The 24,655-nt window shown below is 53.1% G+C and overlaps 4 protein-coding genes across 10 annotated transcripts; 2 read left to right on the top strand and 2 right to left on the bottom strand.

The window, feature by feature from the left end:
* Positions 1-3,057: 3,057 nt before the first annotated feature.
* Ciao3 (cytosolic iron-sulfur assembly component 3) lies at positions 3,058-12,319 on the top strand. Its single transcript, XM_021149064.2, has 11 exons — positions 3,058-3,165; positions 4,308-4,403; positions 6,163-6,306; positions 6,557-6,689; positions 8,383-8,517; positions 8,894-9,012; positions 9,703-9,832; positions 10,292-10,364; positions 10,654-10,791; positions 11,219-11,376; positions 11,547-12,319. Exons 1-11 carry the CDS (start codon positions 3,100-3,102, stop codon positions 11,783-11,785), a joined length of 1,431 nt encoding a protein of 476 aa, XP_021004723.1. The 5' UTR covers positions 3,058-3,099; the 3' UTR covers positions 11,786-12,319.
* Positions 12,313-15,137, bottom strand: Haghl (hydroxyacylglutathione hydrolase like). 6 transcript variants are annotated; one of them, XM_021149067.1, is made up of 9 exons: positions 14,977-15,137; positions 14,557-14,747; positions 14,215-14,279; positions 14,013-14,130; positions 13,818-13,926; positions 13,633-13,736; positions 13,355-13,456; positions 13,021-13,100; positions 12,313-12,696 (listed from the first exon to the last, which is right to left on the bottom strand). In XM_021149067.1, exons 2-9 carry the CDS (start codon positions 14,659-14,661, stop codon positions 12,528-12,530), a joined length of 852 nt encoding a protein of 283 aa, XP_021004726.1. In that variant the 5' UTR covers positions 14,662-14,747; positions 14,977-15,137; the 3' UTR covers positions 12,313-12,527. The 6 variants fall into 6 exon arrangements, with proteins under 6 accessions (XP_021004726.1, XP_021004725.1, XP_029327311.1 ...); XM_021149066.2 differs by having other exon boundaries at positions 14,557-14,696; positions 14,977-15,121; XM_029471451.1 differs by having other exon boundaries at positions 12,414-12,696; positions 13,633-13,926; positions 14,557-14,696; positions 15,017-15,121.
* A 998-nt stretch (positions 15,138-16,135) lies between these two features.
* On the top strand, positions 16,136-20,096 carry Ccdc78 (coiled-coil domain containing 78). The gene is made up of 13 exons (XM_021149377.1): positions 16,136-16,255; positions 16,462-16,578; positions 16,667-16,753; positions 16,989-17,105; positions 17,381-17,469; positions 17,580-17,658; positions 17,744-17,869; positions 18,286-18,461; positions 18,588-18,669; positions 18,819-18,898; positions 19,367-19,433; positions 19,511-19,611; positions 19,696-20,096. The coding sequence occupies exons 1-13, from the start codon at positions 16,166-16,168 to the stop codon at positions 19,796-19,798; spliced, it is 1,314 nt and encodes a 437-aa protein (XP_021005036.1). The 5' UTR covers positions 16,136-16,165; the 3' UTR covers positions 19,799-20,096.
* Fam173a (family with sequence similarity 173 member A) lies at positions 20,083-24,636 on the bottom strand. 2 transcript variants are annotated; one of them, XM_021149381.2, is made up of 5 exons: positions 21,977-24,636; positions 21,497-21,601; positions 21,271-21,411; positions 20,514-20,564; positions 20,083-20,359 (listed from the first exon to the last, which is right to left on the bottom strand). In XM_021149381.2, exons 1-5 carry the CDS (start codon positions 22,136-22,138, stop codon positions 20,129-20,131), a joined length of 690 nt encoding a protein of 229 aa, XP_021005040.1. In that variant the 5' UTR covers positions 22,139-24,636; the 3' UTR covers positions 20,083-20,128. The 2 variants fall into 2 exon arrangements, with proteins under 2 accessions (XP_021005040.1, XP_021005037.1); XM_021149378.2 differs by having other exon boundaries at positions 21,488-21,601.
* Between the last annotated feature and the right edge of the window lie 19 nt (positions 24,637-24,655).

A 24,655-nucleotide genomic window follows, 5' to 3' on the forward strand; every position in this document is an offset into this window, starting at 1 on the left:
TGTAGACCAGGCTGGCCTCGAACTCAGAAATCCACCTGCCTCTGCCTCCCAAGTGCTGGGATTAAAGGCATGCGCCACCACGCCCAGCCCCATAAACCATTATTTTTAAAAGTTGAAGCAATCTTCCTGTCTCAGTCTCCTGTGGCAGGATTATAGGCATAAATCGCTCTACCTGGCTATAGCTCTACCCCATCTTTAACAGCCTTACCAAGATACAAACTCACATACTGTACAATTGCCCCCATTTAAAGTGTACAGCCTGCTATGTGTGATGGCATTCTCCTGTAATCCCAGTGTTCATAAACTAAGTAGGATAAAGAATTCAAAGCCAAGGCTGGATTGTGGTGGTGGTAACTGTGCACATGGAGGAAGAGGCAGGCAGTTCTCTGTGAGTTTGAGGCTAGCCTGGTCTACAGAATGAATTTCAAGATAGCCAAGGCCATACACAAAGACCCTGTCTTGAAAAACCAAAAACCAGCCGGGCAGTGGTGGCACACACCTTTAATCCCAGCACTTGGGAGGCAGATTTCTGAGTTCGAGACCAGAGTGAGTTCCAGGACAACCAGGGCTACACAGAGAAACCCTGTCTTGAAAAACCAACCAACCAACCAAACAACAACAACAACAAAAGAAACAAAGAAAACCTAAAACTAAACAAACAAAAGGATTTGAATCCAGGCTGGGCTGTCCAGTGACAGTCTCTGTTTAGGAAAGGAAAACAAAACAAAACAATAGGGCTGGAGAGATGGCTCAGTGGATAAGAGCACTAACTGCTCTTCATAGTCTTCAGGTCCTGAGTTCGAATCCCAGCAACCACATGGTGGCTCACAACCATCTGTAAGACCCAATGCCCTCTTCTGGTGTGTCTAAAACTAACAACAACTGAGTATAGGTACATCAGTTTTTTCTCTTGTAAAATCGCATGCATTTGTGTGTGCACATACATGTGTATGGGTACATGTGTGCTATGTTGTACCTGTGGAGGCCAGAGAGTCAGTTTTCTATTTCCATTATACGGGGCCTGGGATTGAACTCAGGTTAGCAGGCTTGGCTGGCTAGTGGCTGGCCATGGGCCCCAGGGCTCTCCCTGTCTCTACCCTCTTCAGTGGGATTACAGGCAGCACATGGCACTGTGTTCAGCTTTTACATTAATGTTACAAGTCACACTCAACTCATTCCTCATGTCTGCACAGCAAACACTACATCAACTCTCATCTCAGCCTGATTGTTACCATTTCTAGTAGACATTTTGGTGACATTAATGATGTTACAAAGCCAGGCATGGTGGCACACACCTTTAATCCCAGCATTCCAGAGGCAGAAGCAAATGGATCTCTGTGAGTTCTAGGCCATCCTAGTCCACCAAGCAAGTTCCAGGACAGTCAGGGCTACGCAGAGAAACCCTATTCTGTTTAAAAGAAAAATGACATCCACATGTGCAGCATCTATTCTAAAGACTTTTTTAACCACCCTGGTCAGAAACCTCCTTCTCCACACCTGAGGTCAGCTTTCCATCTGCAGGTTTGCCTGTCCTGGACATTTTTGCTGAGTGGTGTCACATGTGTGGTCTTTTGTGACTGGCTTCATGAAATCCACTGATTGTAATGGCTTCAGGGATTCTTTCTACTGTTCCAGGCCGTTCTGCCCTGTCTCTCTTAATGGGCCTTGGATATGCCTCACATCTGCCAGCCTTCCACTGGGTTTGTTCTAATAGACTTGGGTTTGGTGGTGGTGCGGAGTTTGAATTTCCAGGGATCTATGTATCACCCTCCTTCCAGCATTAGAATCCTCACAGCAACCCTGTATACAGTGACCAAACCCAGACACTATTGTGGATGCCAAGAAGTGCATGCTGAAAGGAGCTTGATATGGCTGTCTCCTGAGATGCCCTGCCAGAGGCTTACAAATACAGAGGCAGATGTTAGCAGCCAACCGTTGGACTGAGCACGGGGTCCCCAATAGAGGAATTAAAGAAAGGACTGGAGAAGCTGAAGGGGTTTGCAACCCCATAGGAAGAACAACAATATCAACCAACCAGACCCCCCAGAACTCCCAGGGACCAAGCCATCAACAAAGGAGTACACATGGCTCCAGCTGCTTAAGTAGCAGAGGATGGCTTTGTCATGCATCAATGGGAGGAGAGGTCTTTGGTCCTATGAAGGCTTGATAGATGCCCCAGTGTAGGGGACTTGAGGGTGGGGAGGTGAGAGAGGGTGGGTGGGTGGAATAACACCCTCACAGAAGCAGGGGAAGGGAGGATGTGATAGGGTGTTTCCGGGAGGGAGGGAGGGAAACTGGGAAAGGGGATAACATTTGAAATGTAAATAAAGAAAATATCCAATTTAAAACAAGAATCCTGGGCTGGTGAGATGGCTCAGTGGGTAAGAGCACCCGACTGCTCTTCCGAAGGTCCAGAGTTCAAATCCCAGCAACCACATGGTGGATCACAACCATCCGTAACGAGATCTGGCGCCCTCTTCTGTCTGAAGACAGCTACAGTGTACTTACATATAATAAATAAATAAATCTTTAAAAAAAAAAAAAAAAAAGAATCCTCCTGGCAAACAGATACGGTCCTTTGGCTGGCCCTGGTCCAGTCCAAGAACCTGCTTCTGTAAATGTTCTCCCACACTCCTGTCTTAACATCTCAACAGCACTTGTCGATCTCATTTTTTGGTAAGCCCATTCCAAGGCATTCCAGTGAATCAAAGTTAATGTGTTCTCCTGCCCACTGCATCTGGAACCTTCCTTGAGTATTGCCAGGTCAAGGTGATGAATGAAACCCGGATTCCCACCCCTACGTAAAGCGGGAGAGACTCTTGAGTCTCTAGTTTCATTCTTTGCGTTATTTGTCTTTGCTACCCTGGTACACCACAACCAAGGGACGCAAGGGAGACCGAACGCTGTGCTGTGGAACTTGCAGCTTTAGTCCGCTGGGCCGAGCGCTCAAGGCCGCCAGCAGAGGGCGCGCACTCGTTTTCAAAGCTTGTTGACGCATGCGCTGGAATTTGCGTTTTCCGGCAGAGTGGCGGAACTGCATGTCATTTTGGTGTCATTTTGCGACACCCCCGTGTGACACTCGGCGGCAGTGAGGCTGTCATGGCGTCGCCCTTCAGTGGGGCACTACAGCTGACCGACTTGGACGACTTCATCGGGCCATCTCAGGTGGGCCGGCCAAGGGCGAGTCGGGCAGGAGGAGGCTCCGAGCCTGGCCGTGCGCCTCGGGAAACCTCTCTCACCTGTGACTTTTCCCAGGACCCAGGGCCTCAGCCAGTCTAGTTCCCTTTTCACAAACACAGACAACTGAGGCCAGGGAGGGCCAGACAACGCGGTTACTGGGCCCGGAGCAATCTCTGGGACCATGGGAGTGTCTAGTGGTGACAGGCAGGTTTAGTGTTAAAAAAAAGGGGGGGGGACTTGTTATGTGATCTTAAACTACTGTTGTAGTAGTGTCACCCAGCTGGTGATGCAGAGACATGTGGGGCTGGGTTAGCCTCCACACACCTGTGAGATATCCCTTCCCACTCCTCTCTCAGAGCCAGTTTGTTCATCTCTGTGGACAGGGACCATGTTGAAGGGACAGGTTTGATATCCACTTGGGCCACAGCCATAGCTAATGTTCCTGACATTGCCTCGAGGAAGAGAGAGGGATACAGACAGACCGACCTGAAAACAGGAGCTGCTGCCCTTGCTGGGTATCCCTTTGTTTCCAGAGCTAGCCAACTCCCATGACCCATAAAAGAGGGGCTGAGCTGCCACACAGACAGGATGAACTGGGCCATCTTACCCGAGACTGGCCCTTTTCTGGAAAGCCACCAAGGTTCAGGAAGTGATAACAGGAGATGTCCAAGAGAAGGGGAGAGACATGGAGTTTCATCTGTGGTAGTGGGATGGAGGCGACCTCTAGATGTTTCCAAGGAAAGCCTTCCTGTCTGGCCAGGCCTCTGACACTCTGATCTCCGGTGATGTGCTGCTATCTGCACGTAGGAAGGGCAGGCTGGTCAGGGATTCTTGCATTAGCTTGCATATAGAGTTTGTAACAGACTTCATGGTGATTCTGGAGAAAGAGTGGGCCTCAATGACATTCTCCTCACCTTGTACAGAGAAGGGTGGGCAACCAGAGCTCAGCATGGCTTCAGTGGCAGGAAGGTGGTAGAATTGGCCTCAGTGGTGAGCTTTACTCTATGGCCAGTAGCCAGCCATCCCTGAGGCCCTCCGTACTCCGTCCTCGCCCCACCCCCACCCCCACCCCCGTTCCAAGTTGCTTTCTCCTAATAGAGCCTGGTGTGGGGTCTTTCCTGGTGTAGAATTGCATCAAGCCTGTAAAGGTGGCTAAGAAGCCAGGAAGTGGCATAGCCAAGATCCACATTGAAGATGATGGCAGTTACTTCCAAGTGAACCAAGTAAGGACCCTGAGGTCTCACCACATCCCTGCTGGGGGCTGGTGGTGGCAGGAGGGGGAGGGAGGCTGGGGTGTGGATCTGAAACACACATCTTCTGTCTCTCCCAGTCACAGATGTGGCCACCCTGAAACTCATTGCATTTCCCCAGCTCTCTCACTGGTCTCATTCACTGACCATGGGGAGCTGAGATGATGAACAGGGCTGCCATGGTGAGCAGCCAGTCTGTCTTGTTCTGCACAGGGCAGGGGGAGCCTCCCCTCCTCCTTGGCCCCCTATGTTTAGTAGCATAAGATTTTTGGGGAGGTTGATTCCCTCAAGCCCCTCCTCCCTCTAATCTGAAAGTTAGATCCTGATGTCTGTTAAAATTAACCCTGACTGGCTGCCCTTTGCACTCTAAGGAATCCCTTCAAAATCCCATGCACCACTGCCCTGAGAAGGGAGGCCCAGCCATGGGACTCTGAATAGGGGAGGAACCTTGGGCAGGTTCAGGGAATGGGTGTGCATTTCGCCATGAGCAGTGACAAGCCCAGCTGTTTGTCTACAACAGTGACCTCGTGACAGTCTGTGGCATCAGTTAGACCCCAGTGTACTAGCAGGCCCTAACAAGGGGTCCCATGGATGGAGGGACAGAGGAAGGTGCCCATCACCACTGGTCTGTGCTTTAAGGACAAGTGGCCTCATCCGCATGATGCTGGTGTAGCCTGGGCCTGTGGACCTTTGGTTTCCTGGCGTGGTTAACCTCAGGTTGGGGCATTGGCACCAAGCACAGGCTCCGAGAATAGCTGAAGCTCACCTAGCCCTGGCTCAGACCATTTCTGCATCTACAGCAGTGTTGATGGGCTCAGCCAGGCACCACGTTTGTATGACAAGGACCACTGAGGGTGTCCTGGAGGCCCTGATTTGAACACTGGGGTCCTGGGTCTGTTCTACCAATTCTGTTGGTTGTTACTGTCTGCACAGCCTTCTCTCGCATCCCCCGCCCTCTCTTCCTTCCTCTGTTCTTGGTTATCCTTTATTCCCAGCCTGTCCCCACAGACCAGAGAGCAACAGCCAGTCCCAGCAGGTCAGTTGCCTCTGCACTGACTTATGGAAAGCCAGCCTTGCTCATGGGGTCCTGGTACTCCAGTCAAGCCTGTGCCAAAAGCTGGAACTTGATGTCAGTGGGAACACCTGGGGTGTCTAAAGCATCTGTGTATGTGTGTGGTACACACTTCATTTTTAAAAACTGGGTGTCAGGGCTGAAGATAGAACTCCCTGGTGAAGTGTTGGCTTGTTGTTTGCGGGGCCCTGAAGTCCACCTACTGTCAGGAAATAGAAAAAGAAAGAAAAGTTAATAAAAATGAAAAGAGGGTGTCATAAGAGCCCAGTCTGCTCTCATGCTGGTTCTTTTTGGGTTTTCGAGACAGGGTTTCTTTGTGTAGCCCTGGCTGTCCTGGAACTCATTCTGTAGACCAGGCTGGCCTTGAACTCAGAAATCTGCCTGCCTCTGCCTCCCAAGTGCTGGGATTAAAGGCGTGCTCCACCACTGCCCGACTTCATGCTGGTTCTTAGTGGTGTAAGTGGAAGTCAAAAGGCTACCTGAACAGGGGATTTCAAGGCCAGCCTGGTCTACAGAGTGAGTTCCAGGACAGCCTGGGCAATACAGAGAAACCCTGACTCAAAAAACAAAACAAAACAAAACAAAACAAAAGGCTACCTGAGCTGAATGCCCTGCCCATCCCCCTCAAGACTCTCGGCTCCAGATTTTGCTTACCTCCAGGACGGAAGAACCCAGAAGCTGGAGAAGGCCAAGGTCTCCCTGAATGACTGCCTGGCATGCAGCGGCTGTGTCACATCAGCAGAGACAGTACTCATCACCCAGCAGAGTCACGAGGAACTGCGGAAGGTTCTAGATGCTAATAAGGTGAGCCCTGGGGATCAGCCCCAGCCTCCGCAGCGCCCCACAGTGGGGATCAGCCCCAACTGCTGCAGCACCCCAACGTATGTCATCAGGGGAAGCTCAGCTGGCCCACCCAGCTGACTCCCAGTGACCCCTGTTAGTGATGTCTGACACAGGCCTGGAGCTCTGGGCTGCGTTCTGAATGTCACGGTGGCCTCTGTGGGTCTGCACAAAGCCTGCAGAGCCAGGGACTTTTCTCTGTCTTGCTTTGCAGGAGGCAGCACCCGGTCAGCAGCGGCTGGTGGTCGTTTCCGTATCACCGCAGTCCAGAGCATCACTGGCTGCCAGGTTTCGGCTGGACTCCACAGACACTGCCAGGAAATTAACTTCATTCTTCAAAAAAATAGGTAGGCACAGAACCTTGAGTGAACGCGGGCGGCTGGTTCCGGGACTCCTCCCGCCCCCAGGCACATGTCACTCACCCTGAGCTGAACAGTAGGGGCACTCTCCCTAGTGTGACTTCAGCTTGACGTTCACTGTGATGGTGAGGTCAGGACCTTAGGAGAGAAGGCAGCCGAGCTCTGACTTTGTACTGTAGTTGTCTAACACCTGTCCCCTGGGTTACCACCAGTGCTTTGGTTTTTTTTTTTTTTGTTTTTTTGTTTTTTTGTTTTTTTGTTTTTTTGAGACAGGGTTTCTCTGTGTAGCCCTGGCTGTCCTGGCACTCACTTTGTAGACCAGGCTGGCCTCGAACTCAGAAATCCGCCTGCCTCTGCCTCCCGAGTGCTGGGATTAAAGGCGTGCGCCACCACGCCCGGCTGTGCTTTGGTTTTTTGACACTAGGTCTAGATTGGATTAGTCTTGAATGGCCTTCGTGGAGCAAGTGCTGGATGTTTGCAGGTGTCACCTCTGCAGATTTGTTTGTCTGAGACAGGGCTTCACTTTGGAACCCTGGCTTGCGTAGTCAAGGGCCACAAACATACAGTCTTCCTGCTTCAGCCTCCCTAGAAATTGGATCATAGACAATGTGTTACTGTGCCCAGCTTAGGTTATTATTTGTTTTTTTAAATTTTTTCCATGTATTTATTTTCACATGTAATTATTTTGAATGTGTGTGTGTATGCATGTGCATGCGTGGGTCATGGGACCATTCTCAGGACTTAGGTCTCTCCTTCCACCACGTGGGTTTCAGGCATCAACCCCGGCCATCTAGTTTGACAGTGAGAACCTTCCCCTGCTGAACCATCTTACTGGCTCCAGGGACTGTTTTTCAGGCATATTGTCACATCTGGTGGGCTCTGGCTTGGGTAACCTTTGGCTTACCTCTGTGCCAGGAGTTGGGGTGGAGGAAGACCTGGGTGTCCAGCAGCCTCTCCTGGGGAAGTGGAGGGACTGGGCTTCCAGGGTGCCACCTCCACAGAATGATCCTCCTGCCTGATGACCTGGCACCATGTCTACCGTGAAAATAGTGGATATGAGGGGATATGAGTTGAAAGGCAGGCACGCCATGCTCCTGTGTGGCCCTTGCCATGGTAACAGGAGTCATCATCAGTCCTCAGAGTCCTAAGGAAAGCCAGCATGGGGTAGTGGTCCTGACGAGTGTTCACCAGCATCACCACTGGGATTCTGCAGGCGCTTTAGCTGATAGCCTAGACCAGGCTGACAGAAGTCTACAACAGCTCACTGTGGTTGGAAATCCCAGTGAGTCATGTCTACACAGTCCATGCAGGGTTACAGCAGTGTGGCCGTACAGGTGGCCCTAGCCCTTGGGGATATCGTCATTAGGAGGCAGTTGGGGAGGCAGAGGTCTATGTACCGCAGGTTGGTCTGGAGGAGGCCGAAACATCCAGGGCCAAGGCTTATGGAACAAAAGGCTTAAACACATTCAGAATGGGGCCAAGACAAAGTGTGGTTTTAGGAATTCTCTGGGGGGTGATGCTGGGTCAACTGGGCAGCTCTCAGGTCATGCACACAGCAGGTGCCTGTATGCTGGGGTGCCCCTGGGGCAGAGATGCTCATCAGGTGTTAGTCTCTGTGGGGTCTGTGGGTCTCAGGAAGTTTCTGCTGCCTTTGGCACTGACACCTTCCATCACTTTCCAGGGGTCCACTTTGTCTTTGATACTGCCTTCGCGAGGAACTTCAGCCTTTTGGAAAGCCAAAAAGAGTTTGTGCAGCGCTTCCGAGAGCAAGCCAACTCCAGAGAGGCCTTGCCTGTGCTGGCTTCCGCCTGCCCAGGTGTGTCCATGGCTTCGTGGTTGTTTAATTGAAGTTAGGACGTCATGATGTGGACAGCTTGACATGGAAAGTGAAAATGACAGGGAGGGGTTGTCTTCAGGGAAGGGTAGGAATGTTGGCACCTGGGAGGTACCTGAGGCCTGAGACATTGCCTGGAATCACTGGCTCCCTGGCTCCTGTTGGCATTATCTGGATACCAGCCTTCCCATGACAGTGATGACAGGATGGGTGTTTTAATGCCACAGTCTTTTTTTTTTTTTTTTGGTGACTCGCTCCACCCCCAGAATGTCATGTTACTGCCAAAAGGAGCAGCTGTTTGCGAACCACCCCCAGACCTGCCCTATGCTCACCCCAAACCTGTTCGTTTTTGGCTCAGGCTGGATCTGCTATGCTGAGAAGACACATGGCAACTTCATCCTCCCCTACATCAGTACAGCCCGGTCCCCACAGCAGGTTATGGGCTCCCTGGTCAAAGACTTCTTCGCACAGCAACAGGTAACAGGACCGGGCATCCCCAGACAACATGTGAGAGATGGCCTGCTGGCTAGCCACTTACCCCTTGCCTATGACCATGGTCCCTTCTGGGGGTGTCTGGGTGACCGCCAGTGGATAATGTTGGCCTGAGTATCCGTCTTGTTCAGGTAGCCTGTTACTACCTGGGCTGCCTTTTGTCAAGCACCAAGGGGCCCGGGTCTTAGAGAAAAACACTTGTCACACCCAGAAGTGGCTTAGACTCCGTGTTTAAGAAGCAGGAGACCAAGGGCATGAAGCACCCCACAGGCTGTTGGGTGAACAAATCAGACCTCACTTGAGGTCATTTCCAGTGATTCACTGGTTGTAGCCTAAAGTCACCCCACTGACAGGATGAGGAAGGGAGCTGGCTTCTTTAGTACTCAGCCGCAAGCACTGGCATCAGCCCCATGCATTCCCTCTATGTGTGCACAGCCACACTTCCCTCAAGTCTGTGTTGTCTCCACTGTGACTTGACCTTCTTTCAAAGGCAGTGAGAACTTAATCTCCTGGGTTGCAGCTGCCTGTTATCAACAGAGGTGGGAGAGACAATATGTGGCCTGGTCATTTGCTGGCCAGTGGGCATGGGTAACTGTTTAAGTCACCTCTGCCTCACATCGCACACTTCTGAGCTTAGCTTCGATGGGACTGAAGCTTTCTGTACTCTGTCTGTAGCATCTGACTCCTGACAAGATCTACCATGTAACAGTGATGCCCTGCTATGATAAAAAGCTAGAAGCATCCAGACCTGACTTCTTCAACCAGGAGTACCAGACCCGTGATGTGGACTGTGTCCTTACAACAGGTGCAGTTACCATGCATAACTCTCTACCCTCTTATCTATGAGGCTCCCTTGGAGCCAAGCACTGGAATCAGAGACACAGCTGGGGCTTCTGTGAGTGCCTCCCAAGATCCTGTGGCCAATGGAGCCCCAGTATTGCATCCTTGCTGGTTCAGAAATGAGTCCTGAGGGCAGGCAAGCTCTCATCTAGTCCCTGTGGATTATAACTTCACCCTACTTCTAAGTGGAATTGCCTGCCTCCCACTTACAAGTCAGGAACAGAAACCAAGGAGTCCAGCCTGCCCTGGACTGTCAGTGGCCGGACTCCTTTTACAGTGCTCCAGGCTGGAATGCCTTCCCGTGGGTCTACAGGGGCTGGCCGGACTCACTGTCCCACCACAAGCTGGAGTAAGTGTCCCTCGGGGATGTGGACAGCACAGCTTTCTCAGATCAATGAGAGCATGTGCTATGCTTCCTCTGCAGGGGAAGTCTTCAGGCTGCTGGAAGAAGAAGGAGTCTCCCTCACAGAGCTGGACCCTGTGCCCCTGGATGGCTTGTGAGTTGGTGGTGGGGACTGGGAAACTTTATTTGGGATCTGATGCTGTCTGTGGGGTGGGGCAGTGTCTTGTCCCCTCCTTTCTATATCCAGGCTGCCTTCTGGGCGACTCTAAGCCTCCCCAGAGCCTGGCTGGGCCCAAGAGTGGCTGAGTTTACAGTGTCAAAGCAGAACCTGCTCTAGAAGCCACCTGAGCTTCCCAGGGCTGCCATAAGAACAATCCTTAATGTCTGACTACAAGAAACCTCAGTTGTATTGAGCTTCCTGCACTGACCCGCCCCTCTCCCAGAACCAGTAGTGTGTCTGCTGAGGAGCCCAGCAGCCATCGGGGCGGAGGCTCAGGAGGCTACCTGGAGCATGTGTTCCGGCACGCAGCCCAAGAGCTCTTTGGAATCCACGTGGCTGAAATCACCTATCAACCCTTGAGGTCAGCAGGGCAGGCACTAATTTGGGGGAAGCCTCTGGAGCCCTTAGCACAGTCTGTCTCCTCTTATGACCATTAAGTGTGAACAAACAGGTCTGAACAGACACTCTGAGCCAGAGTGGTACATGCAGGGGCTAGAGGGTGCCTGGCATGGGTACAGCATCTAGACTTGGGGTTTCTCACCTTTGCTGGGCTTCGTGTTTGCCCTTTGGAAAATAATCCCGTGTTACGATCAAGGTAGGGATGAGTTTATCTGGTGGGGCCATGGATACAAGCTATTCCCCCCTTCTCCATCACCCCTCCCTCGGTGCGAGCAGGAAAAGACAGAGCCAGCTGGTACTGCACTGAGCCCCAGAAGGCTTCTGCCCCTGAGCAGGGACAGGTTCTCATGGCAATGTGTGTTTTCACAAGCCTACTCCTGTACTTTTAGGAACAAGGACTTCCAGGAAGTGACACTGGAGAGGGAAGGCCAGGTACTGCTGCGCTTTGCTGTGGCCTATGGCTTCCGCAATATCCAGAACCTCGTGCAGAAGTTGAAACGAGGCCGCTGTCCCTACCATTACGTGGAAGTAATGGCCTGCCCTTCAGGTAGCTCCTCCTAGTACCGCAGGCTCTGCTTGCTGGGATAATCCAGCACCTTTCCACCAGTGGGAGGTGGAAGGGGTAGGACAGGAGGAGGGCATGGCCCCCTCTCCACACCCAGGGGGTCAGAGGGCTAACCTTGACATCCTGTCAACCATGCCCCTGCCCCACCACAGGCTGCTTGAATGGAGGGGGCCAGCTCAAGGCTCCGGATACAGAGGGCAGCGAGCTCCTTCAGCAGCTGGAAAGACTGTACAGCATGGTGAGGACTGAGGAGCCTGAAGATGCACCAGGGGTCCAGGAGCTGTACCAGCACTGGCTGCAAGGAGAGGACTCAGAGCGGGCCAGCCGCCTGCTGCACACACAATACCACGCCGTGGAGAAGCCCAGCTCAGGCCTGAGCATCAGGTGGTAGGAGGCCTTGAGTCTGTGAGACCCCCAGGGCCAGCACCAAGACTTACAGGAAGACTGTGTGGGTATCTGAAACAAAGCCCACAGGATACACCCGAGACCCTCAATTCAAGGAGAGCTCCAAGGATGTGTTGGACTCTGTGCTCCAGTGGGGCACTGGCTGCACCTGGGTCCTTGGAGATGCGTGACCCATGTCTCTGGCTGGTAATGTTGCCTGCAGCCCACATAAAGTGCAGGCAGGATCAGAAGTAGCCAAGTAGGTTCAATGAGGTTCCAGACTCTTCCACTGGCCTGGGGCCATGGACATCTTGTCAGCCCTGCCTTCTGGCTGTAGTTGTCTGAGTGTAAGGTGTTTCATTTCTGTGGCTAACCCCCAAAGCTGTAACACAGAGGGCAGGTACCTACTGAGGCACCCAGGCTTCTAAAAACTGTTCTCAGGGCCTTGGGCTCTGGGCAGTCTGTCAGTACCAAGCCTTTATGCCTATGAGAACTCAATAGCTGGGTCTCACCACTAATAAACAGGCCTGCACCTCTGGAAGGATCCGCTGTGTGTCTGGTACCACACTGGGCCTTTCAAAGTTTTATTCACCCTCTTCAGTCCCCAGGATATGTCTCTGGACCCACAAGAGCTCCTACAGATCCCACTTGTACGGCTCCATGAGCAGTAGAGACAAGACACCACTTGCTGGTTCTTCAAAGCAGGGGTCCCTGGGGGAGTGTGGGGACAAGCCGGTTCCCCACATAGTTCACTTTTCCTGGTGTGTGCTCAGAAGCCCCCACTGTAAGGCCAGGAGTGCCCGAACCTGCGGCTGTGGTGGCTCCACAGCGAGCTGGAAGCGTGCTCGCTCCCTGCAGAGGGCCTCCAGGACCTGGGCTGGGGCCACCTGGCCTGTGAACGCACGGACTGCATCCTCTCTGCAGGGAAGAATATGCTGGGGAATTGTGGGGCTGGCCAGTTGCCCATGGGGGTGGGGCCCAGCAGGGCGGTGGATGGAAGGAGGGCCCTTAATAAATGACCTTCTCTGGTGCCAGGGACATTCAACTCAATAAATAGTCCCTAGATACCCTCCTAACTACTCAAATGACTGCCAAAGAGGCCCTGAGGAGGCCAGGCCAGTCCTGAGACTGCTCCATGGGGAGACTCGTCACTGGCAGTGCACACAGCCTCGTGAGGTTGCCCTACCCACTGATAGGGCTCAGGCCCCACCACAGGAAGACCTAGGACACAGATGCACTTACGTCACCCTCAGGAAAGGGTTGTACATGAGCTCCTCGCCCAGCGTCGAAGGCACAGTAGGAACATCAGCATCATCCCTGTCCTGCAAAGTACAGAACCAACGGCCACGGGGAGGTTAAGGCGCAGCCCCTGACTACACTGGGCCTCTGATGGCCAACGGCCATGAGGAGGTTAAGGCGCAGCAGGGCAGACCCCAGGCCCAGCCAGCTGAAGTCAGCAGATGCCTCATTCTGACTCCCCAGAGATTCCTTTTCTAACTGACCCCAAATTTCAGGAAGGCTACTTCCGTCCCCCACTCCCCCTCCCCCTCTCCCACCCAACTGGCAATGGATGCACCTGGGCCCAGGACAGCTTAGCTTGCACGTGTTCGTTGCAGGGCTCCACTTTCTGTGCAAACTCAAGATTGCTCAGTGTATGCTCATGACCACAGAACACCTTCTGCAAAGAGAGGGAGCCTATTGTCCCAGGCCAAAGAGGAGCCAGGCACTCCTGCTCCTGACCCACCCAGGCCCACACCACCTTTACCAAAGCAGGACAGGTACAAAAGCATGGGTTAAATACCCAAAGGAAGTCCAGTGCCAAGCAAGTGGACCCCACAGGAAGCCAAGGCTCACCGTCTGGGGTGGAAGGGTTCCCAGAGTCTTGGCCAAGCTCTGGTACATCTGCTGGGCAGTGTCCTCCAGGTGCCAGCCACAGCCTGCCACTGACAGAGCATCCCCTAGGGAGCAGAGAGGGTCAGAAGGGGGTAGGGAGGGCACAGTGGAATTGGGTAGGTAGATGAGTCCAGGCTGCGCGGTACCAGAGAAGAGGGCTGGTGGGTCCGGGCATTCATCCTCCCACAGGAAGTAGCTCATGTGGCCAGAGGTGTGGCCCGGCGTCAAGAGGCATCGCACGTGGATGGCCCCAAACTGCGATGGTGAGGCATTAGACCTGTGAGGGCCACTGGGCAGGCCCGGACCAGGACCCTCCCCACCCCTTCTGGGTACATGCTCACCTGAAGCCCTTCTCCGTGTTCCAGCCTTCGGGTTAGAGCGCAAATGCGCTCATCTGCTCCCATGACAGCCAATCCTGGCAGCATGTGTGCCAGCTCCGCATTTCCACGTGTGTGGTCCCTGTGAAAGTGTGGGAGACTGGTCAAGTCAGCGTGCTAATGGAAGAGTCTGCTTTAGGGCTCAGAACACACCCTCTTTACTTACCAGTGATGATGGGTGGACAGCACCGTGGTCAGAGACACTCCCTCTCGACCCGCAACCTCCAGCAACTGGGAAGGATTAAGTTAGAGTGCTGCAGACGTCCAGGTGGGCCACCCACCCCATACTGGCGCACTAGTGCAGATACTTAATTCCATATGCAGGCCCGGGACCCAGGGCAGCAAAGGTTAGGGGAGAGATCGGGCAGACAATTACAATAACTGGGGAACTTCGAACATCAAAGTAGTCATACTTCAGGGGATCCCAAAGATAATATATCAAATGACTTGAAAAATAAGGGGGTCCGGTCTGCTCCGGGAGTCCCCTGATGGCATCCTTTGTCCTCACCCTCTCGGCCACAGCCACGTCTACAGCTACGGCCTCCCGCGTGTGTTCCTCAATGATCAGGTACATGTAGTTGTCTTCAAGTACCGGGATGACTTTGACCTTCATGGTCGCAGACCTCAGCCAGTCCGCACTTTTTCAACCTAGTGAATCGGTTCTCATGAGTTGCACGAGCCGGGTCAGCCACACACACACTGGGAGCACAAAGGAAGAGTTGCTCCGCTTTCCAGAGGAACTGCTTCAGTTCCAAGCTCCAAGACTGCTGTCTGCCCTGCTCACCTCAGACCCTGCCCATTGTCCCAGCTTCAACTTCCCCGAAAAGCTACCCAGCAAAGCGGATTCCTTCTAGCTCCGCTCCTGGTACAGTAGGCCCCGCCTTCCTCAGCAGACCCCGCCTCTCTTAACTGCACTAGGATCCCAGACCTGGGTGGACCTCGTTCCCTGCTGTTCCCCTCACTCGCACATGAGCCGCCGATCTAGTCCTGGAGAGAGTGTGGCCGCTGTCCACCGCGACATCACCACTTTCCTGTCGCGATCTTGAAAGAGTACAGCGGAGACCAGATGGACGACGGTCGGAACTGCGCGTGCGCAAAAGGGACCGCACGCACCGGTTGAGCACAGTGGCACAGTGCGCATGCTCCAATTCAACCTCAGGCAAGAGCACCTCCTAAAGTTAGCCTTTCTGGTTTCCAGGCTGAGCTAGCTCCCGCGGTCCACTACCCATGATTATGCCCACTTCTCACAGACAGAGGGTGATGGTGTGTGTCCAGCTCGTTTGCTTGTTAGTGTGAGTTCGACTGACACAGGAAGATATACAAGAGAGATTCTCAAACTATGGGTCAAGACACCTAAAAAAGTGAAAGGGGGGCTGGTGAGATGGCTCAGCGGGTAAGAGCACTGACTGCTCTTCCAGAGGTCTTGAGTTCAGAAACTACATGGTAGCTCACAGCCATCTGTAATGAAATCTGATGCCTTCTGATGTATCTGAAGACAGCTACAGTGTACCTATATATAATAAATAAGTCTTTTTTAAAAATTGGGGGGTTGGGGATTTATCTCAGTGGTAGAGTGCTTGCTCCTAGCAAGCCCAAGGCCCTGGGTTCAGTCCTCAGCGCTGGAAAAAAAAAATTGGGAGGGATTGCTTAAGACCATTGGAAAACACAGATACTTACAATTCACAACAGTATCAAAATTACAATTTGAAATAGCAATGAAAAAAAAATCTTATGGTTGGAGGCCTCCACATGAGGAACTGTATTAAAGGGTCTCAGCATTAGGAAGGTTGAGAACCACTGGAAATAGTTACAAATCCCTAAGGGACAACATCCTTATATGGCATCCCATATAAAGACAAATAGTGTCTGCAACCGCAGATACAGGCTTGACCGCTGTCATGCACTCCTTGATCCAGCCAGTCTAAAAGAAAGAGAGCTTTTGCTCTTCATGTTTTTGCCATGGGGGAAAGGATGCCATTTGTGGATACCACTCTTCCTAACCACTACACTGCCTTGCCACTTCCGTGTAGGCAGGAGAGGTAGTCTCTAAGATCAACAGAGGCCTTGGCAACACTGACAACACTTCCAGCAACAGTCAGGAAGCAAGCCACTATCAGATGGATCAGAGGTCACAACTTCTTTCCTCTATGGAGTATGTGGCATCCCCAGACCCCAAGCCAGGGGTCCCACTTCGAGTTGCAGAGAACGTGAGTCCTCCCAAGACACTGATGTTTTCTTGGAATCCTTCCTTTTCTTAAATGACTGGAAGGGATTAAGTCCCTGGATCCTGTGTCTGTTCCTGCCCAGGGAAGGGGCTGACCTGGCTCAGGAGGCCTGAAATGCCTCCAAGAGAATGGGGTCTGCAGCCCAGGCCAGAGACCCACCTAGGTGTGGGGTGGTGGTACCTTCTCAGGTTGCTCCAGGAGCCGAGGACTGGCTGCCAAGTGCTTCTGGGCACCTAGCCTGGGCCACTAGCCTGGAGACAGAGCATCAGACACATCTGGAGCTGAGTGAAGAACAGCGGTTGCAGGTGGATGTGATGTAGGGCTGTGGGGTTGTGGTAGGAGCCGAGAGCCTAAGAAGCCACTGGCAGCATCTCTCACCCTGGTTACCCACAGGTTTCTAAGGAGCTAGTTGATCTGCAGATCTCGACCCACCACCTGCGCCAACAGCATGAAGCTGAAGTCTTTGAGCTGAGGAGGGAAGTGAGTAGCCAAGCGAGCTATGTGTGTCAGCCTGAGTTCATACAGGAACAGAGTACACACCTGGGACAAGCACCATTAGGGGTTCAGGTGCCTGAGAGTGAACCTATACTTTTGTGTCTGTGGACCTCTACCTGGCTCCTGTCTATGTGCTCCTGCCATGTACCCAGGTGAGCATCTACTTGCTCCAGGTGGTCCGGCAGTTAGCGGGACCCCAGGTCACTCTGGATCTCCACAGATTCTTCGACTGGAAAGTCGGGTGCTAGAGCTAGAACTGCATGGAAATGGTGCCTGCCAGGGACATAGAGTCCAACCAATGGCCAATCTGGGGCAACACCAGGTGCCACCACTAGAGGTCAGTGGAGAACCCCAGGCCTAAATGTGGTAGGTAACTGCCACAGATTCTTAAGTTACGGTGAGTATTGACTGGGCTGAGCACCTGCACAGGGACAGTAAAACGGGTGTCTGCTGCTCTCTCCCCTCCCCTCCCCTCTCTTCCCGTCTGTCAACGAAGGTGCAGCCTGTGAAAGGCAGGCTTTCTGAGCCTGAGCAGCATGAGCATCGTCAATGCACAGCCACCTAGCACAGGGATCTGCGGTGAGTTTGCTGTCTGTCTTTTTCACCCTGCAGCCTCCAGGAGGCCAGCAGAAGCTGCAGGAGGAACTGAAATGGCTTCTGGAGCATCACAGAGCCAGGCAGCAGGCACTGGAGACACAAGTGTGAGTTTCACCTCACCTACAAGCAGAGCCCAGTGGTCGGAGAGATCCTTCTTTTAGGGGATGACGGAGTACCTCACCCTGGCCTAGCTGAGCCTGTACTGTGTTCACAGGGGAGTCCTAAGCCAGCAGTTGCAGGGAGCCCGAGAGGAAGCCAGGACAACTGGTCAGCAACTGGCTTCCCAAGCCATGGTGAGGCTTTACCCACCCCGTGAGCCTCGGCTTCTGGCAGGTGGGGGTCCTACAAACAGAGCAATCGCCTCTTGGGTACTCCCAGGTGCTGGCCTCCTGTAAGGGTCAACTCCGGCAGGCTGAGGCTGAAAACACTCAGCTGCAGCTCCAGCTGAAGAAGATGAACGAGGAGTATGCTGTCCGGCTGCAGCACTATGCCAGAGAGACGGTGGTGAGCACTTTAGTTCTGTCGTGGTCGGAAGTAGACTCTGAGATCTGAGGAGTGTGAGTCTGGCCTGGCTGTGCTGGGCAGACAGTTACAAGGAATCTGTGGTCCTGGGTCCCTGCACAGCCAGCTAGGATAGAGAGTAAGGTTAAGCCGGGCGGTGGTGGCGCACGCCTTTAATCCCAGCACTCGGGAGGCAGAGGCAGGCAGATTTCTGAGTATGAGGCCAGCCTGGTCTACAGAGTGAGTTCCAGGACAGCCAGGGCTACACAGAGAAACCCTGTCTCGAAAAACAAACAAAAAAAGAGTAAGGTTAAGCCCAACCATGTTCCCCAACTCAAGCCCAGCTCCTCCAGCTTAGCTGCCTAACCTGGTCCAAACTCAACCCCAACCCTAGCTCTGTCCTACCCAATCCCCTCCAGGAGAATGCCAGTAGCACAAATCAGGCGGCCCTTCAAGCTTTCCTGGAGGCCACTCTGCAGGACATTAGGGCTGCACACCGAACCCGAGAGCAACAGCTGGCCCAAGCTGCCCGGACCTACCGAAAGCGCCTGGCAGATCTGAACCAGAGGCAGGAGTTGCTGCTAACCACCTGCAGGTGGGCTCCACCCTGACTCAGGCACCTGGAGTGGGATGGCAACATGCGACCTGTACTGTGGTTTAGCGTGCTGCAGGAGCAGTGCCAGGCACACACAGATCCCAACAGGTCATATGGTATTCCTAGGGCTACCTTTGCAACAGCCATCAACCTGGAGCCATTACCCATGCACTGGGCCACTGAACTCAGCCACCCAAGAGAAAACGAGGTAATACTGGGGCCCAGGTGCCCTCTCCCTGCTGTCTCAAACTGCCTTGAAGCCCAGAGCCCCAGGAAGGACTCACCCCTGGCCTCATCCCAAGCTCAGAGCCTTTGAGCGGTTGGCCTTCTTTAGTCAGCCACCATGTCCTTTTACAGTATGACCGACATAGGACAATGCTACTGTACCCAGAGAAGGGATCTGGTGAAACTTCCAAGGAGAACAAGTCACAGCCACTGTGAGTGCTTTCTGTTGGTATAGGAGAGGTCTACAAGTCAGGCAGAGGGAACCAGAGGCTGAACAGTCCTCATTCATTCCAGCAACCCTCGCTACCGGGTAGGGTTCTCTTATCCCTGCTCTGGGCTATCTCAGTTTGAATGGAACACTCGTAATCATTGAAAATGGATGGCTGCTTTGTTACGTATCTGATAGGTGAAACGGGGTTGGTGACAGTGGGCAGCCTAGTGGCCTCGGCAGCTGTAGCTTTGGGCCTTTATACCTGCTGTATACCAGGCAGGCTCTTGAGATAGTACCTCCCAAGAATTGGGGAAGAAAACACTGTATAGACCAGGGCTCACTGAGCTAGTCAGAGGACTATCCAAAGTACAGATGCTCCAGGGCTCCAGGCAGTGCTATGCTGTCCTAAAACCACACAGCAAGTACTACGCCTGGCTAGGAGACTGCCCCTCCTACCCTGTCCTCACAGGGCCCTAGACACTGCATCCTGGGCCCAAATCCAGCAGAGGCTGCAGGACTTCTCCCAGGACACTCAGGTAGTAGGGAAGGAGCGGCGGGGATCCCCTACCCTACCCTACCTCCTACCATGGCTCATAACTCATGCCTCCACCAGGCAGAGCTAGAACGGGAACGGGCACAGCTGATGGTCCGGGCCACCATGGCAGAGCAGCAGCTTTCTGAGCTACAGGAGTATGTGGACCAGCACTTGGGCAGGTAGGCTGGATGCGGCTCCAGGGTCCTAATCTGGTGCAAAGAAAAGAATCCATGGCCAGACAAGTGATTTATCATCCCAATCAGGTACAAGCAGGAAATCTTGAGACTGAGGAAGTTGGCGAATACTGGAGATCCCCAAGGAGTAGAAGCTGTATCTTCGCCGGGCGGTGGTGGCGCACGCCTTTAATCCCAGCACTCGGGAGGCAGAGGCAGGCCGATTTCTGAGTTCGAGGCCAGCCTGGTCTACAGAGTGAGTTCCAGGACAGCCAGGGCTACACAGAGAAACCCTGTCTCGAAAAAAAAAAAAAAAAAAGAAGCTGTAAAGCTGTATCTTCCACTAGGCCTCGGCGCCCAAGGACTCAGAGTCACTAGCTAGTCTCCCAGAAAAATCTCAACAGAAATCTCTTTACAGCCAGCATGGAACCCTCTGGACACCCCGCCCCAGGAAGTGATTCCTGGAACAAACAAAAGTCAGGATTGAACCCAGAGTCTTTATTTCATCCAGTCAGCCAGTTTGTCAAACAGGGGCTCTAGGGACTAAGGTAGAACTGGACTCTGGGGTGGCCTTGATGGGCACCCCACAAGAAGACACAGTTGGCCCAGTACCATGGACATCATAGGCCCAAACTCTGTCGGTGCCCTCGCCCACCACAGCTACAGGCTGCCAGGTGGGAAGGGGGAATCGTCCAGATACCACACGGGCCCCCACAGGGAGCTCTGCTTGCAGTTTGTCCTCCAGCAGTTGGAGCTGTAGGAAAGAACAGGAGGGAAAAGAGCACAGGAGCAGGTCAGAAAAAGCTGCCCCATCCAGCTGAGCCCAGAACACATTCCAGGCCCGAGAGCATCCAAGAGCCAAGACTGTGGCCCTGATCTCCCAGCAGGACAACAGACCCAAAACCTACCACACTGGGAGCCAGGAACACAGACACGTTGTGACAGTCCCTGAGGCTCACCTGTAGAAAACAAGGGTAAAGGCTGGAGAGCATGCAGTCCCCAAGGCAGAGCCTCTAGCCCACCCAGATATCCACATAATAGCCACTCAGAGCATGAAACTTGGGAGATAAAGATATCAGGGGCTGGAGGTGTGCCTCGGGTGGCGGAGTGCTTGCCTAGCATACACATATCCCTGGGTTTAATCTCCAGTTCTGCATAAACTAGGTCTGATGCCTGTAATCCTAGGCTAGTTTGAGATAAGCCTGGACACACATCTCAAAAAAAAAAAAAAAAAAAAACAAAAAAAACAAAGAAAAAAAAAAAAAAAGAATGAAAGGGAGAGAGGGTAAAGAAGATGAAGTGTGGAAAGAAAGAGAGTGGGAGGGGGAGGGAGGGGGATCAAGTTTGGTAGGGTACCTTCCAGAGATCTTTTCGATGGTAGCAGACACTCGCAGAACNTGTGCCTCGGGTGGCGGAGTGCTTGCCTAGCATACACATATCCCTGGGTTTAATCTCCAGTTCTGCATAAACTAGGTCTGATGCCTGTAATCCTAAAGGCTACACAGAGAAACCCTGTCTCGAAAAACAAAAAACAAAACAAAACAAAACAAAAAAAACAAAAAAAAAAAAAAAAAAAGAATGAAAGGGAGAGAGGGTAAAGAAAATCAAGTTTGGAAAGAAAGAGAGTGGGAGGGGGAGGGAGGGGGATCAAGTTTGGTAGGGTACCTTCCAGAGATCTTTTCGATGGTAGCAGACACTCGCAGAACAACCGGCCCTCCAGGCATGCAGACGTGCAAGTCCCACAAGCCACGGGTTCAGCTCATATCCCATAGCTGGACGGAGACCACATTGGTGGGCCGCCAGCACCTATGGGAGCCAAGAGTGTGGGATCTGGATGAAGGGAATGGGGCCACCACCGGAGGGACAACGAATATATAGATACAGGTCTTACGATCCTGCCATCACCAGAGCCTAGATCCACCATTTTTCCAGGGCGACCTCGCAACAGTGACAGCACGTTCTCAACCTGCAGGGCACTCGCGCCAACGTAGGGCACCTGAATAAGGAATTTGGTGGGCTGAGGCTAGAATCACACAGGTTGGGGGCCGATAGGAGCCTACTAGATTTCCTTCCTTAAATTGATACCTGCCACATCCAGTGAGCCCCGCCCACTCTCCAGTCATAGGCCCGTACCCCCTAAGTAACTCAATCATTGAATGAAACTTCATTCATTTAGCCTTGGTCTTGACGAAAGACCCAGGCTCCGCAACTTACTGGTCCCAACTCTCCGTGCATCGGGTTCCCGGGTTAGGTCCCGCGCCATAATTGATTCCGCCCATCTTTACGCTACCTTCAGTAGCCTTGACCCCACCCATGGAACCTTGTCTTGCACCAGTATTGGCCCCTCTCCTTCCAAGGTTCAACGCTGCACCTGCAGCCTCAGAGGCACCCGGCGGAAGCCGGGCTGCAGCAGCAGCGCCCATATAGTATAGACGGCCAATCCCGAGCCTGCCGCCGCTTGCACTATCTCCAGCAAGCCCAGCCGCTTCTCGCGTAGCTCAGTCAACGCTTCGGCTGGGTCGTCGTGATCCATGATTGACAGATACTCAGTTCCAGGTCCTACTTCCCGAGGCTCCGGGCCGGTAACTGGAAGCGGTTGCCCTCCCCGCTGCCCCCAGCCTGAGCCAAACTCTATCCGCTTGCAGCATACGCCAACCGCAGAAATCTAAGTATCCGCTGCGATCAGTCGCCGGAAGTGGAAGAAGCCTCCGAGGCCAGTCCAACACTCATTCTTTTCCGCCCAGCCATCCGGGGGACCCTCCTTGGGTTCCGGGTGATGGTTTGGGGTAGCGATGGGCGAGAATGACAGGGTTTGCCACGAGTGGGTCTACGGTCCGAGACATACAGCGGTCAGCTTCAGGGTCCACTCTACAGACAACCACATGGAATGGAATCTCAGTTCTAAATCCCCCTGAGGCTGTACTGCTGGCCGGCAGCCTCGGGTTATAGTCAGGGTCTATAACTGAAAGTCACTCTCACGCAAATTCTGTTGACCAAGACAAAAAATGACTGAAAGCCTACCAAAAACCCAGAAGCAAACCACAGAGGACGTCCTTCCAGCCGCCCCTCCCCCTCTTCCGCGACAATAATTAGGCGGGAAACAGAGTATTCTGGGGTCGAAGGAGAGGGGCGGGCAGCCAGAGACAGATGTTGGCTCTCTAGTGAGTATGGAGGGAGGGGGCCGGATGTGAGAGACTGGGTGCTGGCAAAGGGCCCAGCCTAGGGTGGAAGACAGCCCAGGAGTCCGGAAGATCTCCTTCTTTCAAAAATAAAGGGTTGAGAGACTCCTAGTAAGGCCCTGCATGGAAACAGATAGAGCCTTGAGTCAAGCTGCTGGACCCCGACCACCCACATCAAGGCTAACTGTCTGGGAATGGTAGATCTTCCCTGACTATGCTCACTCATGGTCTCTTGGGCTATCCCTAGCATAGACAGTGATGGCTTCCAAACTGAACATGCCCAATACCACCACCCTATCGCCCAGGCACAGAGTGTTACCCTCCAAAGCCATCTGCAGGACAGGTGTCCCAAGACAGCAGGTGTATATGTATCCTGCAGAGAGAGGCTCTGCTCCATCCAGCTCAGAACCTGGCCACCAGGAGATGTATACCAGAGCCCTCCCACACACTGAATTCTAGACAGGGTTGCTTGGCCATAGCTATTCCTGTCTGCTGCTCCTGGCAGTACTCTAAGACCGGGAGCACCCAGAAAGCCCTGGCAACTTGACCTGACATTGGCACCCACACTCTGCTCCTCAGCTGCCAGGGCTCTACTTGGAGGTGTCTCTGCTCCTCACAAGGCTTTCCCAGGCTAGCTCCTGTGATTTGGGCCCTGCTTATACACACCATCCTCCTTGCTGTCTCTGCCTCTACTGTTTGGAGTCTTCACCACCTGTTCCCTAGAGCAGACTTGAGGCCACTGGACCAGCCTTCCCCTACCAGATGGAAAGACGAGGGTCTAAACCCTTAGCACTCCATGGAGCTTGGGGAGAAAACACGTAGCAGCAAGGGGCCGATTCAGAGGCAGATACGGAGGGAGAAAATGCAATGGCCTACTCGTCAGGAGTGATCTCGGACTCTCAGTACCCCTCCCTCTCCAGAAGCAGTCTATGGAAAAGGAGCATGCTCTCTGTCCACCCTCAGATTACACAGGTGTGATTTAAGTTATCTGATTATAAATATTCCAAAGAAGCCATTCCGGAGGGCCTATGTAGGGCGTGGCACCACCATTGTCATAGTCTGAGGCAAGGAACCATATGTCTGGTCTCTGCACAACCTTGTCACTCTCCCAGTCTGAATGAATAGTCTGTTGGGACTGATGATGGATGAAAGCCTTAGAGGGAGGTCACGCATTTCTAGAACTCCCCTCTCACTCCGCACAGCACGGGAGCTGAAGCTGTTTCCCAGGAGCCATGAGGTAGAGGCAGAAGAAATCTGACTGACGTCCTAAGAAACCCAGCGCACACCTCACTCAAGAGCTTTCAAGCCACAGGCATTGTCTGCTCAGGGTCTCACTAGCCTTTTGCGCAATAATGAGGCCCAGGAGAAAGGCAGGCATAGCAACAATGGGGCCAGTGGCGGGAAACAGTCCTTAGAGACCCCATTGTCCATTTCTCCCGCCGGAAACGAACAAGCAGGATCCTGCAGGGGAGACCCCACACCCTGCAGGCTCTCTGCCATGTCTGGATGCTCAGCACGTCTCAGGGGCCTCCGGACAGAGGGGCCCATTCTTCCCCAAGGGCGGGACCGGGCCAAGGATGACTGTATGGCTCACAAGGACCATGGAAGGGAATGGCGCGGTGCCAGACTACATAACCCCTCCCTAAAGGCCTCGTTCAGAGCTGAAAGTGATGTCTGTCTGCTTGCCTCCCCCCCAGGCCACCTTTAAACAAACAAAAATACAAAAATCAAAAACAAAACAAAAAAACAATTAGCCCAAGTCTTCCAAACTACGGTACGGTTGCTCTGAACCCCAGCAGCACCCTGGAATTCGAGGAAAACATGGGCTCACTGGTCAGCAGGCTAAGAAGGGTTAGAAGGGCAGCAGACTG

This window comes from Mus caroli, chromosome 17 (genome assembly GCF_900094665.2).
Source record: "Mus caroli chromosome 17, CAROLI_EIJ_v1.1, whole genome shotgun sequence".
In the NCBI taxonomy this organism is placed as follows: Eukaryota; Metazoa; Chordata; class Mammalia; order Rodentia; family Muridae; genus Mus; species Mus caroli.

Bases quoted from the DNA above. Each gene is read 5' to 3' on its own strand.
- Fam173a (XM_021149378.2), bottom strand. From the start codon at position 22,138: ATGGATCACGACGACCCAGCCGAAGCGTTGACTGAGCTACGCGAGAAG. The intron at 21,602-21,976 runs GTGCAGCGTTGA...TTCCTTATTCAG, and splicing joins GGGTGCCTCTGAGGCTGCAG to GTGCCCTACGTTGGCGCGAG. The intron at 21,412-21,487 runs GTATCTATATAT...TGGCTCCCATAG, and splicing joins ATGGCAGGATCGTAAGACCT to GTGCTGGCGGCCCACCAATG.
- Haghl (XM_029471451.1), bottom strand. From the start codon at position 14,661: ATGAAGGTCAAAGTCATCCCGGTACTTGAAGACAACTACATGTACCTG. The intron at 14,280-14,556 runs GTGAGGACAAAG...AATCCTTCCCAG, and splicing joins ACGTGGCTGTGGCCGAGAGG to TTGCTGGAGGTTGCGGGTCG. The intron at 13,457-13,632 runs GTGAGCCTTGGC...CTCTCTTTGCAG, and splicing joins GAACCCTTCCACCCCAGACG to AAGGTGTTCTGTGGTCATGA.
- Ciao3 (XM_021149064.2), top strand. From the start codon at position 3,100: ATGGCGTCGCCCTTCAGTGGGGCACTACAGCTGACCGACTTGGACGAC. The intron at 8,518-8,893 runs GTGTGTCCATGG...TTTTTGGCTCAG, and splicing joins GCTGGCTTCCGCCTGCCCAG to GCTGGATCTGCTATGCTGAG. The intron at 10,365-10,653 runs GTGAGTTGGTGG...CCCCTCTCCCAG, and splicing joins CCTGTGCCCCTGGATGGCTT to AACCAGTAGTGTGTCTGCTG.
- Ccdc78 (XM_021149377.1), top strand. From the start codon at position 16,166: ATGGATCAGAGGTCACAACTTCTTTCCTCTATGGAGTATGTGGCATCC. The intron at 17,470-17,579 runs GTGAGTTTCACC...CTGTGTTCACAG, and splicing joins CAGGCACTGGAGACACAAGT to GGGAGTCCTAAGCCAGCAGT. The intron at 18,670-18,818 runs GTAATACTGGGG...GTCCTTTTACAG, and splicing joins GCCACCCAAGAGAAAACGAG to TATGACCGACATAGGACAAT.